The sequence below is a fragment of the Thalassophryne amazonica genome, chromosome 2 (genome assembly GCF_902500255.1).
Source record: "Thalassophryne amazonica chromosome 2, fThaAma1.1, whole genome shotgun sequence".
Taxonomy (NCBI): domain Eukaryota; kingdom Metazoa; phylum Chordata; class Actinopteri; order Batrachoidiformes; family Batrachoididae; genus Thalassophryne; species Thalassophryne amazonica.
The window spans coordinates 130,139,069-130,156,433 of NC_047104.1; the positions used below are offsets into that span (position 1 = coordinate 130,139,069).

Here is a 17,365-nt window from a genome sequence, read left to right on the forward strand (position 1 = left end):
AATTAAGTGAAGATGACCACATAAAGCATGAAATATCTTTGGTTCATACTGTCTGCCATGTAATAGAAGTCAAAGTAAATTTAAGGAAATTGTGCTTTTTTTGCCTGTATTATTTCTGTGTTTACTGTCCCCACCATGTAAGATCTGCCTGTTTCCTTGCAGGCTTTGTTTGAATGGTAAACTGATCTCCCAAACTACAGACCAAGGTAAAAACTCATTTGTATTTGTAGGTTTTTTTTTTTTTTTTTTTTAAGTTCAGAGGGTTTCTTTCATACTTTATGCTGAATTGTTCTGTACTAAGTATAAGGGGCAGCACAGTTGCTTTCCAGCTAACAAATTTCTCACAACATTGCTACAATGTTATGGTATAGTTGTGACAATGTTAGGATTTATTTAGTAGGTTTGGGTTTTACTCAAATAGTACTCATATAATATGTTGAAAGCCATGTTTATTCACCTTGAAGGTCATGGGAAGTTTCATATGTCCCCACTCAGACCTCTCACCTCTCAGCCTTACCACTGCTCCACACTGGCTCTCAATGTGGAGAAATGGCGCAGAACTACGAGAACATGTATAAGTTTGGTAATCTTCAGTGTTATAGCATTGTGACCAAGTGGGGAATCTACAGGATGAAGATGTGGCAATATTAAACCTCAACCAAAATTCACTGTTGAATTTGCATTGTTTGTTTGCTGGCTTAGATGTAGCTGTCTTATAAATAAGTATGGCCTTCTAATCTGTGTGGACAGCACTTTTTTTCTACCAGTCTGTTTAAAATTTTTCCAGTAATTTTGCTTTTAAAGACAACATGGAAACTATGCGAGAGCTTTGTTTCTTTTGTGGATGTGCCTTTTGGCAAAATCAAGCCTAGATTTCATATGGTTTCTTCTTAACAATGTCTTTCCTTGTTCCACTGTGGCACAAATCTGTAACTAGTGAAACAACAGACAGAAATTGCTGTGTGCAGCCACTGATCACTGGAACATGGTTGTCATGAACGACTGTGACTTCCCTCACGAGTCTCCTTTTTCACCTCTTAACATTAGATCTGTGCTGAAGCACCAGTATCTCTTGCCAAATTGGTACAGGACAGTAGAGGGATAGGTATTTTGTCACTCACAGATATTTGAATCCTCCCTGATTCGACCCTGATAAAGTAGGTCAAGGTTTTCACCCTATGAACTCATGTGAGAGGATTGTGACAAGAACATGTAGTACTGTATATCACAAATATCTTGGGCCTTTGATTTGGCATTGAGCAATCTTGTGGTGAAGACCAGGCAGACATGGACAAGAGCTTTCGCATAATGGAAGCTAATGACTAATCTAACTGAGCTACAAGGTGTATGGAATGTTGAGAGCGATGTTCCGATTATTATCACTGCAATGAGTTCCTTCATGTTGCCCGACACGAGATAGCGTGGTGTTATTTTTTTGTTATTCTTATGACATTACGGATGGGTGTTAAAAGGGTTTGGTACTCTAATGTTGAACATTGTATTCTTCTTCTTCTTACTGTTATTTAATAAAGGAGAAATCTAGAGAAAATGTGTATTCTATCCATTAAAGGTGCACCGAACAGAGAAGCAACACATTCTTGCCTTCTTCAAGATAAGATGATTACGCCCACTGACTAAGCTTTAATTTGATCTTTCTCGAACAGACAGGGTTTGTCCACCTGGTCAGCTCTACCAGAACTGCTCAGAAGGTGAAGATGGCCTTCTTCCAGGAAGGGGTTTGGCCTGTGAACGCACTTGTGAATCTTTTCTGCTCAACCTCACCTGTTCAACACATGAGCCCTGTGTGGCTGGATGTGCCTGCCCTCCTGGGTGAGTGATTCCTCTTGACACGTCAAAGTATTCCTTTAAAAAATGTATTTGCTGTTGTTGTGTAATAACTAGTTAAGAGAGACATAAAATTTGCTAAGACCAGAGGTGTACTTATTTTTCTGCCTACTTCTGACTTCTGCTCATTACATTTTCACACAAGTATCTGTACTTTCTATTCCTTACATTTTTAAAACAAACAGCCTCATTACTCTTGGCTTCAGTTTAATGTTTATATATATATTTCACGTCATGTGCGCCTGTAATCAACTTTTCTGCAGCGCGGCTTTGATTTGAACCGTGAACCAATTGAAGCAGTGGTTCGCAGATTGAAGCAATGCTTCGACCTATTGCTTCGTTTATTCTTTCTTTCTTTTGCTTAATTTTCCCCCGCTAAAACCTTAAAGAGCATACTTCTGTGAGTATTATTTACCTTTTCTGTGTTAAACCGACCTGTTATGGTTTTCTGAAACAGTTGATAGATGTATTTTATAACTTAAAAATGGGAGCGACACTAACGCGTTAGCATGTCTATGGCATTTTCAATGTTAAAACTTAGCATTAAGCAATTGCAGCTCTCATCGTGTTCGGGTGCATTTGTTTTCAAATTGTAATATTTCTTAAATTTATTTTTGTTTATATATTAATAATCTAATGATTATTATATACAATTTTAGAGAAAGAGGCAAAAAGAACCTGAATAGAAACACAACAGAAAATATAAAAGCAACTAACAATGAACATACATAAATAAATAAATAGATATAGAAATAAATGTTTCCTGTGAACACCTAGTGACTCTTACCTCCATTTCATCCCTGTCTTATTTAATGACAGTTTGTTTCGGTCAGACTGTATTTTCAATGTGTTAAATTCTTCAGTGATTTTCTCCAGAACTATCTGCCAAACTAGAAAACTGCTGCATCCTAGTAAGAGCAGAATACTACTGGAATGAATATGAATAAGGAAAGTTGTGTTTTTTTTTGTTTTTTTTTTTCCTTCACTAAATGGAGGCTGCACTCACTCCAGTTTATTGTCTGGCATAGTCCCAGGTTGCATTTCAGAGCTTCAAGAATTGAAACATTTTTGTGCAGGTGGTGTTGGGGGGTAATTTTGGGTTTTGGGTCTTGGGCCATATGTAGAACGAATCAGTTTTTAAATTAAGCTTTCAATTCATATAGTGGCATCTACCGTTTTTTTTTTTGTTGTTTTTTTTAAGGTTACTTTATACTTTTATACTTTAAGTAGGTTTTGGAGCACATACTTTTTCACTTTTACTTGAGTAAAGAGGTCAAGTTGATACTTCAACTTTTACCAGAGTGTTTTTAAACTGCAGTATCTATACTTCTACTTAAGTAACAAATGTGTGTACTTTTGACACCACTGGCTAAGACGGAGTCAGTGATAATGTAACACAGGTCACGTTTTAAAATCATCGCTGCCTGCAAACACAAATCTCCCCAGTTTCAACTTCATTTTTAGTTGAACCTCCAAAGCAGTTTACAAGACTAAAGTTCTTTTGATTTATAACCACTGGGCCATCAAGCTGCCCAGGGTTTTTTTTTTTTTTTGTGTCACGTGTTTGTGTGTCTGTGTGTTCTCTCTCTCTCTCTCTCTGTATGTGTGTCAAAATGACAAATATAAGCTTGTACTGCCAAAGCAGTCATTACAAACGGGTAGAAACTTAAGAACTTAAACTTCAAATGATTGAAAACAGGAACAAAATTACAACATACAGTGTATGTGGTGAATATATGACAGATGCAGGAGTTTTGGGCTTGTGTGTGTGTGTGTGGGGGGGGGGGGGGCACTTGTTTTTATGATAGCACACCTTCAGTATCAAGATACTCGGAAAACTGAGGACATTTTCCATGTCCTCATTTTTCCAAGCACTCTAAAGCATTCTAGACCCCCCCAACATCTTCCCAGACCAAAAATCTCTGTCCTAAAATATCACAATTTTTGGAAAATAATGTGTAAGTGTGTTTACTGTTTTTTCTCATCTTTAATTTCACCACTTAGTGACCAGTTTTGGACCTTAACACACTTTTCACACACATTTAGTGTGTTGTTATTGTACTCGCATAAACCTGACAGCGTCCTCATATGTAGCATAAAAATCAGGTTTGACCAAAAATCAACTCTAGCCAAAGTCTCAACAGATGTGCATATTCCCGTAAGCATGGGTCAGAATCAGTTTGATTCCCAGGCCTCTAGGACCTCAGGAAAGGGATGTTCTCATTTTTCATAATTCTGTCATACGTCCTGATATGTGCGTGTGTCATTCACCAGAGGTGGGACGAATGTGTCATTCACCAGAGGGCTCTCACTGCGGTATTGTATCACTTCCTGTTCCGGAGCACAGCAGTGTTTTTCTGTATCTGTTAGCTGTTTAATCTGCGCAGTTAGATTGATCTAGTTATCTAGATTACGATTTGTTTCCCAGTATAATCTTTACGTGCCTTAACTAAAGCACTCCTTCTGCTGAATCACCTCTAAATTATTTACACATTATTCACTTTGCGTGTTTTTAGGAATCCACTAGCTTAGCGTAGCTACTAGCTCTTAGCCGATTTAGCATGGCGGCTTCTCCTGTCTCTCCCGCACTTTTCTGCTCTGGGTGTGAAATGTTTAGTTATTCCTCGGCCTCCTTTAGCAGTAACGGTACTTGTAATAAGTGTAGCTTATTCGTAGCTTTGGAGGCCAGGCTGGGCGAATTGGAGACTCGGCTCCGCACCGTGGAAAATTCTACAGCTAGCCAGGCCCCTGTAGTCGGTGCGGACCAAGGTAGCTTAGCCGCCGTTAGTTACCCCCTGGCAGATCCCGAGCAGCCGGGAAAGCAGGCCGACTGGGTGACTGTGAGGAGGAAGCGTAGTTCTAAACAGAAGCCCCGTGTACACCGCCAACCCGTTCACATTTCTAACCGTTTTTCCCCACTCGGCGACACACCCGCCGAGGATCAAACTCTGGTTATTGGCGACTCTGTTTTGAGAAATGTGAAATTAGCGACACCAGCAACCATAGTCAATTGTCTTCCGGGGGCCAGAGCAGGCGACATTGAAGGAAATTTGAAACTGCTGGCTAAGGCTAAGCGTAAATTTGGTAAGATTGTAATTCACGTCGGCAGTAATGACACCCGGTTACGCCAATCGGAAGTCACTAAAATTAACATTAAATCGGTGTGTAACTTTGCAAAAACAATGTCGGACTCTGTAGTTTTCTCTGGGCCCCTCCCCAATCAAACCGGGAGTGACATGTTTAGCCGCATGTTCTCCTTGAATTGCTGGCTGTCTGAGTGGTGTCCAAAAAATGAGGTGGGCTTCATAGATAAATGGCAAAGCTTCTGGGGAAAACCTGGTCTTGTTAGGAGAGACGGCATCCATCCCACTTTGGATAGAGCAGCTCTCATTTCTAGAAATCTGGCCAATTTTCTTAAATCCTCCAAACCGTGACTATCCAGGGTTGGGACCAGGAAGCAGAGCTGTAGTCTTACACACCTCTCTGCAGCTTCTCTCCCCCTGCCATCCCCTCATTACCCCATCCCCGTAGAGACGGTGCCTGCTCCCAGACTACCAATAACCAGCAAAAATCTATTTAAGCATAAAAATTCAAAAAGAAAAAATAATATAGCACCTTCAACTGCACCACAGACTAAAACAGTTAAATGTGGTCTATTAAACATTAGGTCTCTCTCTTCTAAGTCCCTGTTGGTAAATGATATAATAATTGATCAACATATTGATTTATTCTGCCTTACAGAAACCTGGTTACAGCAGGATGAATATGTTAGTTTAAATGAGTCAACACCCCCGAGTCACACTAACTGTCAGAATGCTCGTAGCACGGGCCGGGGCGGAGGATTAGCAGCAATTTTAGCAATCTTCCATTCCAGCTTATTAATTAATCAAAAACCCAGACAGAGCTTTAATTCATTTGAAAGCTTGACTCTTAGTCTTGTCCATCCAAATTGGAAGTCCCAAAAACCAGTTTTATTTGTTATTATCTATCGTCCACCTGGTCGTTACTGTGAGTTTCTCTGTGAATTTTCAGACCTTTTGTCTGACTTGGTGCTTAGCTCAGATAAGATAATTATAGTGGGCGATTTTAACATCCACACAGATGCTGAGAATGACAGCCTCAACACTGCATTTAATCTATTATTAGACTCTATTGGCTTTGATCAAAAAGTAAATGAGTCCACCCACCACTTTAATCATATCTTAGATCTTGTTCTGACTTATGGTATGGAAATAGAAGACTTAACAGTATTCCCTGAAAACTCCCTTCTGTCTGATCATTTCTTAATAACATTTACATTTACTCTGATGGACTACCCAGCAGTGGGGAATAAGTTTCATTACACTAGAAGTCTTTCAGAAAGCGCTGTAACTAGGTTTAAGGATATGATTCCTTCTTTATGTTCTCTAATGCCATATACCAACACAGTGCAGAGTAGCTACCTAAACTCTGTAAGTGAGATAGAGTATCTCGTCAGTAGTTTTACATCCTCATTGAAGACAACTTTGGATGCTGTAGCTCCTCTAAAATAGAGAGCTTTAAATCAGAAGTGCCTGACTCCGTGGTATAACTCACAAACTCGTAGCTTAAAGCAGATAACCCGTAAGTTGGAGAGGAAATGGCGTCTCACTAATTTAGAAGATCCTCACTTAGCCTGGAAAAAGAGTCTGTTGCTCTATAAAAAAAAAGCCCTCCGTAAAGCTAGGACATCTTTCTACTCATCACTAATTGAAGAAAATAAGAACCCCAGGTTTCTTTTCAGCACTGTAGCCAGGCTGACAAAGAGTCAGAGCTCTATTGAGCTGAGTATTCCATTAACTTTAACTAGTAATGACTTCATGACTTTCTTTGCTAACAAAATTTTAACTATTAGAGAAACAATTACTCATAACCATCCCAAAGACGTATCATTATCTTTGGCTGCTTTCAGTGATGCCGGTATTTGGTTAGACTCTTTCTCTCCGATTGTTCTGTCTGAGTTATCTTCATTAGTTACTTCATCCAAACCATCAACATGTTTATTAGACCCCATTCCTACCAGGCTGCTCAAGGAAGCCCTACCATTATTTAATGCTTCAATCTTAAATATGATCAATCTATCTTTGTTAGTTGGCTATGTACCACAGGCTTTTAAGGTGGCAGTAATTAAACCATTACTTAAAAAGCCATCACTTGACCCAGCTATCTTAGCTAATTATAGGCCAATCTCCAACCTTCCTTTTCTCTCAAAAATTCTTGAAAGGGTAGCTGTAAAACAGCTAACTGATCATCTGCAGAGGAATGGTCTGTTTGAAGAGTTTCAGTCAGGTTTTAGAATTCATCATAGTACAGAAACAGCATTAGTGAAGGTTACAAATGATCTTCTTATGGCCTCGGACAGTGGACTCATCTCTGTGCTTGTTCTGTTAGACCTCAGTGCTGCTTTTGATACTGTTGACCATAAAATTTTATTACAGAAATTAGAGCATGCCATAGGTATTAAAGGCACTGCGCTGCGGTGGTTTGAATCATATTTGTCTAATAGATTACAATTTGTTCATGTAAACGGGGAATCTTCTTCACAGACTAAAGTTAATTATGGAGTTCCACAAGGTTCTGTGCTAGGACCAATTTTATTCACTTTATACATGCTTCCCTTAGGCAGTATTATTAGATGGTATTGCTTAAATTTTCATTGTTACGCAGATGATACCCAGCTTTATCTATCCATGAAGCCAGAGGACACACAACAATTAGCTAAACTGCAGGATTGTCTTACAGACATAAAGACATGGATGACCTCTAATTTCCTGCTTTTAAACTCAGATAAAACTGAAGTTATTGTACTTGGCCCCACAAATCTTAGAAACATGGTGTCCAACCAGATCCTTACTCTGGATGGCATTACCCTGACCTCTAGTAATACTGTGAGAAATCTTGGAGTCATTTTTGATCAGGATATGTCATTCAAAGCGCATATTAAACAAATATGTAGGACTGCTTTTTTGCATTTACGCAATATCTCTAAAATCAGAACGGTCTTGTCTCAGAGTGATGCTGAAAAACTAATTCATGCATTTATTTCCTCTAGGCTGGACTATTGTAATTCATTATTATCAGGTTGTCCTAAAAGTTCCCTAAAAAGCCTTCAGTTAATTCAAAATGCAGCTAGAGTACTGACGGGGACTAGAAGGAGAGAGCATATCTCACCCATATTGGCCTCTCTTCATTGGCTTCCTGTTAATTCTAGAATAGAATTTAAAATTCTTCTTCTTACTTATAAGGTTTTGAATAATCAGGTCCCATCTTATCTTAGGGACCTCGTAGTACCATATCACCCCAATAGAGCGCTTCGCTTTCAGACTGCAGGCTTACTTGTAGTTCCTAGGGTTTGTAAGAGTAGAATGGGAGGCAGAGCCTTCAGCTTTCAGGCTCCTCTCCTGTGGAACCAGCTCCCAATTCAGATCAGGGAGACAGACACCCTCTCTACTTTTAAGATTAGGCTTAAAACTTTCCTTTTTGCTAAAGCTTATAGTTAGGGCTGGATCAGGTGACCCTGAACCATCCCTTAGTTATGCTGCTATAGACTTAGACTGCTGGGGGGTTCCCATGATGCACTGAGTGTTTCTTTCTCTTTTTGCTCTGTATGCACCACTCTGCATTTAATCATTAGTGATTGATCTCTGCTCCCCTCCACAGCATGTCTTTTTCCCGGTTCTCTCCCTCAGCCCCAACCAGTCCCAGCAGAAGACTGCCCCTCCCTGAGCCTGGTTCTGCTGGAGGTTTCTTCCTGTTAAAAGGGAGTTTTTCCTTCCCACTGTAGCCAAGTGCTTGCTCACAGGGGGTCGTTTTGACCGTTGGGGTTTTACATAATTATTGTATGGCCTTGCCTTACAATATAAAGCGCCTTGGGGCAACTGTTTGTTGTGATTTGGCGCTATATAAAAAAAATTGATTGATTGATTGTTTGATTGATTATGACTGCTTTCTCTATTGTTAATTTGTGGTCCCTCAGCCTGGATTTGGTTAGTCTCTCTCTACTTTCTGTCTCGGGCCAGATAGCATTTTAATCTACTTTGATTTTGAGTTTATTCTTTATTCCTAAAAGGTTTCTTTACATTGTGTTATCATTTGATTGACTCTTAAAGCACTGTTGTTGTGTGTTTGAGGGGAGGCCTCAACACCATCTGATATCAGGGACTCTTTTCAGACCTCACCTCTTGGGTTTTCAGGGCTTTGGAATGGAGAGTGTCCTGGGGTCTGGATTTAAGGTGATTGAAAAATGTGAATGCTCTTCTATACTGTATATATGGCTTTAAAATCCAACTACCGGTAGGGTGAAATATTTACCAGAAATCAGTATTATTTTGCTGCTTTGTAAAGTGCCATATACAGAATGTGGTCATCCGTGTAGTTTATGCCTTTTACTTTCAGGAATTACCTTTACTTGTGTTATATTAATACTGTGTGAATACAAGCATCTGTGTAAAAGACGTTTTGCACTATTCATGTCGTGGCATGGAAACGCATAAAAAGATGCAGTTGATAAACACACTTTGCATCTTTGGCTCCCCGACATTGTTCCATGCAAAATAAACCACAGCTCTGAATGCTGATTAGATAAATAAATAATCCAAATGTCTCTTATTGTATGTATGATGCTATTTCCATGGACTGCTCTCCAAATTTCAGTACCAGTGCTGTTTGTCTCTTTTTTCTTTTCACACCATCCTCACAATCAGTGTTTTTTCCCCTCCAACCTTATTGTGCCAGCCAACGAATTACGCATCTTTATGGCACATTGCAGAACACAGATGGTACCACTGTGGCACACCAAAAAAACCCAGTGGCCACATTCTAGAATCACGGGAGTTGCCACACACATTTTGAATATGTTTAGGATATGCTCTGGGATGAATTTTCAGCCCACCACACATCACCAACACCCGTTGTTTTATTGACAGTTGAGTAAATATGGCACGTACACTTGCCACATTTTGTTGGGAGCCTGTGGCAGGGAGGTTGTAACCTCCAGCTTGTCCCGGTCTTTAGAGAGCTAGAAGAATTATTGCAAGTACATCTGAATCAGAAAACACAGTACATTTGGTGATTAAAGTTGCCCTTACCTCCGCCAAAGATGTTATGTTTTCAGTTGCGTCCATTTGTTTGTTGGTTGGTTTGTTAGCAGGATTACTCAAAAACTCCTCAACAGATTTCAATGAAATTTTTTACCAGGGGTGTATCTTGGCCTAACTTTGAAGTCATTAAATTTTGGTAATGATCCAGAACATGATCCGGATCCAGTAATTTTTTTAAGGATTCTTATCATTGCAGGATAGGGCCAGTTTCAACAGTTTTGCATCTAACTTCATGAAGACGGGTCACAAAGGCTGAACAAAAATTAAGTTACGACACAACAATAATTTAGCACTTGTTTCTCCTCATTGAATAAACTTGTTATTAGAAAATAAAAAAATCTTGTGTAGTTCATGCAGTTTCTCTTTATAAATACATTTGCTGAAGATCTAAGGGTTTAACCCTCTGGGGCCGACGGCGTTGTATACAATGGCTGAGACCAAGCTTTACTACATTATAAATAACTTTTTAATGATATGAGATAGAAACTTACTTTTTTTTTTGCTGAAAAGTTAGTTCTGCGGACTTTCGAGCCACCGTCCACCATCTTTGTACTCCTCATAGAAGCTGTGTGATGACGTGAGCAATGTGTCCAATTGGAATTGGTTCACCGTCACATGGTTTTCCAAAATCCAATCGTAGGGCAGATTCACCTCACATGACACACCGAAGATTGTTTTTAGGAGTGATGTGTTACTAGTTGGCCTGTTTGAATAGCCCCCTGGCTGCTTTAATGCACCCTGCGCCATTACGCACAGCGAAAATGAAAGTGAGCAGACAGAGCAGACAGAGAGCCTCTCATACAATCTCATGCGCTCAAACAGTGTGTGAGTATCATGATTGCTAGTTTTCCTGTTAATGTTACTGGATAAGCTTGTGGCAAGCTCTCTCGCTCCGGCGTAAAGCACTGTTTACCATATCAATGGAGCGAGGGGGAGGGGCCGCTTCTCAAACTGAGTGAGCCTCGAAGTGTGAATGTTGCTTTCAGAGCAGGAGAGAACAAACACACTCTTCATAGTAGAAGTTTGTGATGTGACCTTTGTGTAATAGCAGACAGAAATTGCTTTGAGATGAAGACAAACCATAGACCATTTTATATGTATATTGTTCAAAATGTGCATTTGTGTTTATTGTTTGAACCTTTTTGTTGTACAGTCTTTCACACAACAGCCCAAATTACCTTTATAAAGTGTCAAAACAGTTGTTTTAGTTTGCTGTATGTTTTGAATAAATGTGTGTGGAAAATTATTTTCTGCTTTACTTTTTCCTTTCTTATTTCTGATTGTAAACCTTTATTACACTTATAAAACACAACTATAGCATATATATTTTGAAAGTCTGGGTTGTCCTGAAAAAAGAGACATGAAACTTGATTGTGGGATGCAGGGAGAGCTGTTAACAGCAATAATAAAACATTTATGCCAGACGAGTGAACTGTCCAAAAAATGCCCTTGGACCCGAGAGGGTTAACCACTGAATCTGAAACATGACAGTAGATGCGTGAAACGACATGGAATAAGTCTCTTTGCCAAAGGGTATTCCATGTGACGTCAGTGACCCTATGGCCTTGGTGGAGGTTTGCGCTCTCCGAGTGATTCTAGTTTTTATTTCTTATTACACATTCATGTTTGTCATCTTGTATCTTTATGGTTTGTAGTGAGCAGTAAGTCTTGATTGGATATTCATTCATCCATCCATTTTCTATATCTACTTACTCCAATTAAGGGTCACGGGGGGTTGGAGCCTATCCCAGCAGTCATAGTACACCCTGGACAGGACGCTAGTCTGTCGCAGGGTCACATATAGACAAACACATTCACACCTGCACGCACACTTACAGACAATTTTAAAGTCTCCAATCCACCTAACCTGCATATCTTTAGATGTGGGAGGAAGCCGAAGCACCTGGAGTGAACCCCCACAAACACGAAGAGAACATGCAAACTTCACAGAGAAAGGCCACAGTTGGGAAGCGATCCCATGACCTTCTTGCTGTGAAGCAACAGTGCTAAACACTAAGGCACTGTGCTGCCCTGGATATTCATGATATGTATAAGCAAGCTTAGAAGTGAGTATTTATGAACCTTACCTTCTTCTTTTACTTTGTTGTTGGATCAACTGAATAATAATTTTCCATTGCTTGTACTGTGTTTGCAATATTTGCCAACACATGTATGGGGAGATTGTTCCGGGTGAGACAATGAATTTTCTGAATACGTGTTCCTGAATACGTGTATCCTCTGTCTCCCCTCAATCAAGTGCCAGAATATTTGCGGACGTTAATGCTGGAGTTTATGTTCGCAAATTGAGTTTTACCGGCTCTGCGGCTATTTACAACCATAATCCAGCGTTAACGTCCACATATCATCACACACAAGGGGGTTATTCCCATTCTAATCCAATTCCAACGCCTGCATGGATCCATGTCCACCACTGAAGGCTCCATCTTAATTTGCATAATAATATAGTTTGGTAAAAATGTTACACAGACAAAGGGTGTGGTCGGCTCATCAAGGCTTACCGTGGCAACAGCTCTTCATGCCAGACTGTAAATTCTGTGAGCAGAATTCACATCATTACTTTCGTATGGTAGCTTATATTAATCCAGTTTTTTTCTTCTTCTGCTTCTTCTTATTCTTCTTCTGCTTTTTCTTCTTCTGCTTCTGGTTGGCAACCTCTCGCTGTCAGCTGACAGTGCCAGTTGACTGTGTAGCACTGTGCGCAGTGTTGTGAAGGTGTAGGAACACCGACCAGTAATGTTGTGAAGTGCACAACGGAATACAGACAAATACAGTTTTGGTACCACAGACAATTATACAAACATACCTCGAATGGGGAGAGGCCGGTGGCAGATGACACTTGGCTATTATGAGCGTACTCGATCCAGGCCAGATGGTCACTCCAGGCCGTCGGGTGCGCGGAGGTCATGCAGCGGAGGGCCTGCTCCAATTCCTGATTCATCCGCTCTGCCTGCCCGTTTGTCTGGGGGTGGTACCTGGACGAGAGACTTACGGTGGCCCCCAGTTCCCTGCAGAAACTCCTTCAGACCTGGCAGGAGAACTGAGGACCACGATCTAAGACAATGTTCAATGGAATCCCATGCAGACGCACGACATGGTGGACCAGGAGGTCTGCAGTCTCCTGGGCCGTCGGGAGCTTCGGGAGGGCCACGAAGTGGGCCACCTTGGAGAACCGGTCCACTATCGTGAGGATGGTAGTCTTGCCCTGGGACGGCAGGAGGCCTGTGACGTAGTCCAGGCCGATGTGAGACCAGGGGCGATGAGGCACGGGCAAAGGCTGGAGGAGACCCTGGGTCTTTTGGTGGTCCGCTTTGCCCCTGGCGCAGGTGGTGCAGGCATGGACGTTCTCCCGGACGTCAGCTTCCAGAGACGCCCACCAGAAGCGCTGCCGGACAACTGCCACGGTTCTTCGCACCCCTGGGTGGCAGGAGAGCTTGGAACCGTGACAGAAGTCCAGGACTGCAGCTCTGGCCTCTGGTGGGACGTAAAGTCTGTTCTTTGGGCCGGTCCCCGGGTCCGGGTTCCATGTCAGGGCCTCCCGGACGGTCTTCTCCATGTCCCAGGTAAGGGTGGCCATGACAGTGGACTTGGGGATGATAGTTTCGGTTGGGTCTGACAGCTCGGTCCTGACTTCCTCTTCGTGCACCCGGGACAGGGCTTCAGACCGTTGGTTCTTCATCCCGGGGCGGTATGTGATCCGAAAGTCAAAATGCCCGAAGAACAGTGACCAGCAGACTTGCCTGGGGTTCAGACGCTTGGCGGTCCGGATGTACTCCAGGTCCCGATGGTCTGTGAAAACTGTGAATGGCTCCGAAGCTCCTTCCAACAGGTGTCTCCACTCCTCCAGAGCCTCCTCCAGAGCCTCCTTTACCGCAAGAAGTTCCCGATTGCCGACCTCATAGTTCCTTTCAGCCGGGGTCAACCTGCGGGAAAAATAGGCACATGGGTGGAGAACCTTGTCGGACTCCCTGCTCTGGGACAGCACGGTTCCTATCCCTGAGTCAGAGGCGTCCACTTCGACTATAAACTGGCAACTTGGATCGGGCTGCACCAGAACTGATGCAGTCGAGAACCGGCGTTTCAACTCCCTAAACGCGGCTTTGCACTGATCCCACCAGGTGAAGGGGACTTTTGTGGAGGTCAGGGCTGTCAGGGGACTAACCACCTGACTGTAGCGCTTGATGAACCTCCGGTAAAAATGAGCAAAACCGAGGAACTGTTGCAGTTTCCTATGGTTTGTTGGTTGGGGCCAGTCTCTCACCTCCGCTACCTTGGCCGGATCGGGTGCGACGGAGTTTGAGGAGATGATGAACCCCAGGAAGGACAAAGAAGTACGGTGGAACTCGCACTTCTCGCCCTTCACAAACAGCCAGTTCTCCAACAACCGCTGCAGGACCTGACGTACATGCGTAACATGAGTCTCAGGATCACGGGAAAAGATGAGTATATCGTCTAGATATACGAAGACAAACCGATGCAGGAAGTCCCGCAAGACATCGTTTACCAAAGCTTGGAACGTCGCGGGGGCATTAATGAGGCGGAACGGCATGACCAGGTACTCAAAGTGACCTAACGGGGTGTTAAATGCCGTCTTCCATTCGTCTCCCTTCCGGATCCGAACCAGGTGGTACGCATTCCTAAGATCCAGTTTTGTGAAAATTTGGGCTCCATGCAGGGGCGTGAACACTGAATCTGACAGGGGCAGAGGGTATCGGTTGCGAACCGTGATTTCGTTCAGCCCCCTGTAATCAATGCATGGACGGAGTCCGCCATCTTTCATGCCCACAAAAAAGAAACACCTGTGCACTAATCATGGTGTCTAATCAGCATCTTGGTATGGCACACCTGTGAGGTGGGATGGATTATCTCAGCAAAGGAGAAGTGCTCACTATCACAGATTTAGACTGGTTTGTGAACAATATTTGAGGGAAATGGTGATATTGTGTATGTAGAAAAAGTTTTACATCTTTGAGTTCATCTCATACAAAATGGGAGCAAAACCAAAAGTGTTGCGTTTATATTTTTGAGTATAAAAAAATCTGTCCGTTTTTGATTATTAACATTTACTTGTACTTTTACTTTCAGTACTTGAGTACATTTAGTTGTACATTACTTGTCATACTTAAGTACAATAAATACTACATACTTTAAGACTTTTACTTGAGTAGCACTTCAATCAGTGACTTGAACTTCTACCAAAGTCATTTTTTAAATGGGTATCTGTACTTAATCTGTAAAGTGTATCTGTAAAGTGTGATTTTCCGGTACTTTATACACCACTGCACACTCATGTTTGCAATTATATGGATGGATATAAAAGCACGCCCAAAGTAATGTGTAAAATGGCAATAACAGTTGCTGCATTAGCATTGTTAGAGGACCTTGCAAATGGTGCAATCTGATGTGAGCGTGTATTCAGGGAACACGAGGATTTACTTGCACATGACGATAATTGGCTCATAAACTGATTTCGATTACCAAGGCCAGTGCTACTGGAGTTGCTTACAGAACTCTGGCTGGCCCAGAGCGCAGTACGGCAAGGAGCCAGGAGTTGTTTGTGTCCACACAGGTGCTGACCATGCTGGGCATATTGGCATTATGGGCATTCCAGTGTGAGCTGGCGGATCGGTCAGGCATGTGCCAGTCAACCTTGAGCTGAGCCATGTCAGCTGTGTGGAACGCAATCATCTGAATCTCATTCAGGTACATTCCAACATTACAGTGAGAGCCGGTTTCCGTAATGTAATTGGAGCTATTAATTGCACACATATTGCTATAAAGGTGCCATCACATGATGAGTTTGTTTTTGTTAATAGGAAACATTTTCATTCCATCAGTGTTCAAATCATGTGTGGTGCGCAAATGCGCATCAGGCTGGAGGCTGCATGGTGCAGGATGGGGAGCTGCTTGGTGGTTAAATAATTCATCTGTGTAATTGTACGTAACGAAAACCAGCGCAGACACATTTGGCCATGTGTGCATTCAAATGTTTTTTTTTTAATTAATATGTTTTCTTTTTCTTGATGGTGGAACTAGAGAGCTTCTTAACAAGCCCCCGACTGTGTTCAGTCTTTGTCAGTAAAAGTGTGTGTAATGTTAATGTCACACAATGTCAGCCGCTGTGCACCTAGTATCTTTTTACTTCAGTGTGTGCGTGCAGCTAAGTTCAGCGTTTACATGCCCAAATGTACTTATTTACTTTCCATTTTACATTACAGCGAGCTGAGAGAACATTGATCTAACTACAGCTTTTGTTGTTTTTGCACGTTGTCTCTGAAAGTTCTTTAATGTTTACACACAACAACACAGAGACAATGGCGGGCGTCATCAAACACACAACACTCCCCACTTATGGTGCTGTCAGCACGACACAACCAAACTATTTGAATACATTTGCATATTCAGATAGAGGCAGGGCCAGGGAGGAGTTTGGTGCGTGTGCACATGTGCTCAATTCCATGTTCAGTGGGATGTACAAACCAAACGTGTGTGGATTCATGCCTATGAACACTTTGATACATGTGAATATATTTGTGCTTACATCTGATTTAGGGTTTTGGTGTACGCCAACTTTTAGTAGAAAGTCAACACAAGTCTTTGTACATGAGGCCCCTGGTGCAGTTGTGTAAATTCTAGGTACAACCAACATCTGAGGTCTCTGTCCAGAAGAGTGCAACAGCTAACATACTGCGCAGGATTCTCAAAGTTCTAGGCCTCCAGTGGAGGACCAGCACTTGGTGGAGACACACACCACCACCCCTTCCCAGAAAAATGGGTTAAAGGGAATTTTGTCATTTTATTTTATTATTTTTGTTTAAGTAAGCAATCTGCTAACAGATTTAGATCAGCATTGTTGACCCTTCTTCCTTCAGGAGCATCAATATTTTTTGGAAAATTTTAGGGCCATCTGGTTGTCTGTTTGAAGTTAACTTATTTTTCTTTTGGCACCTTCAGACCAAGGTGTCGGGTGTCTCTAAAATCACTATAGATATTGTACCTGACTCCATATACATGTAGGTCAGGTCTGGTCTCGGAGCATGTTCTGGTGCTACATGTCGTTGCAGTTGCTAAACTACCTTGGGTCCTGGTTGGCAACCACCCTGATAGACCAGTGACCCATCACCACCATGATAATGCCATAATGGTTACAATTTTCAGATTATCATCAATAAATTTATGGCTAGTCCAAAATGCATTTGATGTTTTGGGGCAATCTGCATGCATGTTGAAGATGGACACCTGCCATATCATAAGCCAATCCACCTGACAGAGTCATTTAAACCTCATGGGGCAAACAAGATTTTACTGTTACATTACAGTGAGGAAAATAAGTATTTGAACACCCTGCCATTTTGCAAGTTCTCCCACTTATAAATCATGGAGGG

At 41.9% G+C, this 17,365-nt stretch overlaps 1 protein-coding gene across 1 annotated transcript in view; it reads left to right on the forward strand.

The window, feature by feature from the left end:
* Nucleotides 1-17,365, forward strand: part of otog (otogelin) — a 336,135-nt gene that overhangs the window by 175,164 nt on the left and 143,606 nt on the right. Inside the window, exons 22-23 of the mRNA XM_034163547.1 lie at nucleotides 163-206; nucleotides 1,665-1,830. Coding sequence (XP_034019438.1) covers nucleotides 163-206; nucleotides 1,665-1,830 — 210 coding nt within the window. The remainder of the gene's footprint in view (nucleotides 1-162; nucleotides 207-1,664; nucleotides 1,831-17,365) is intronic.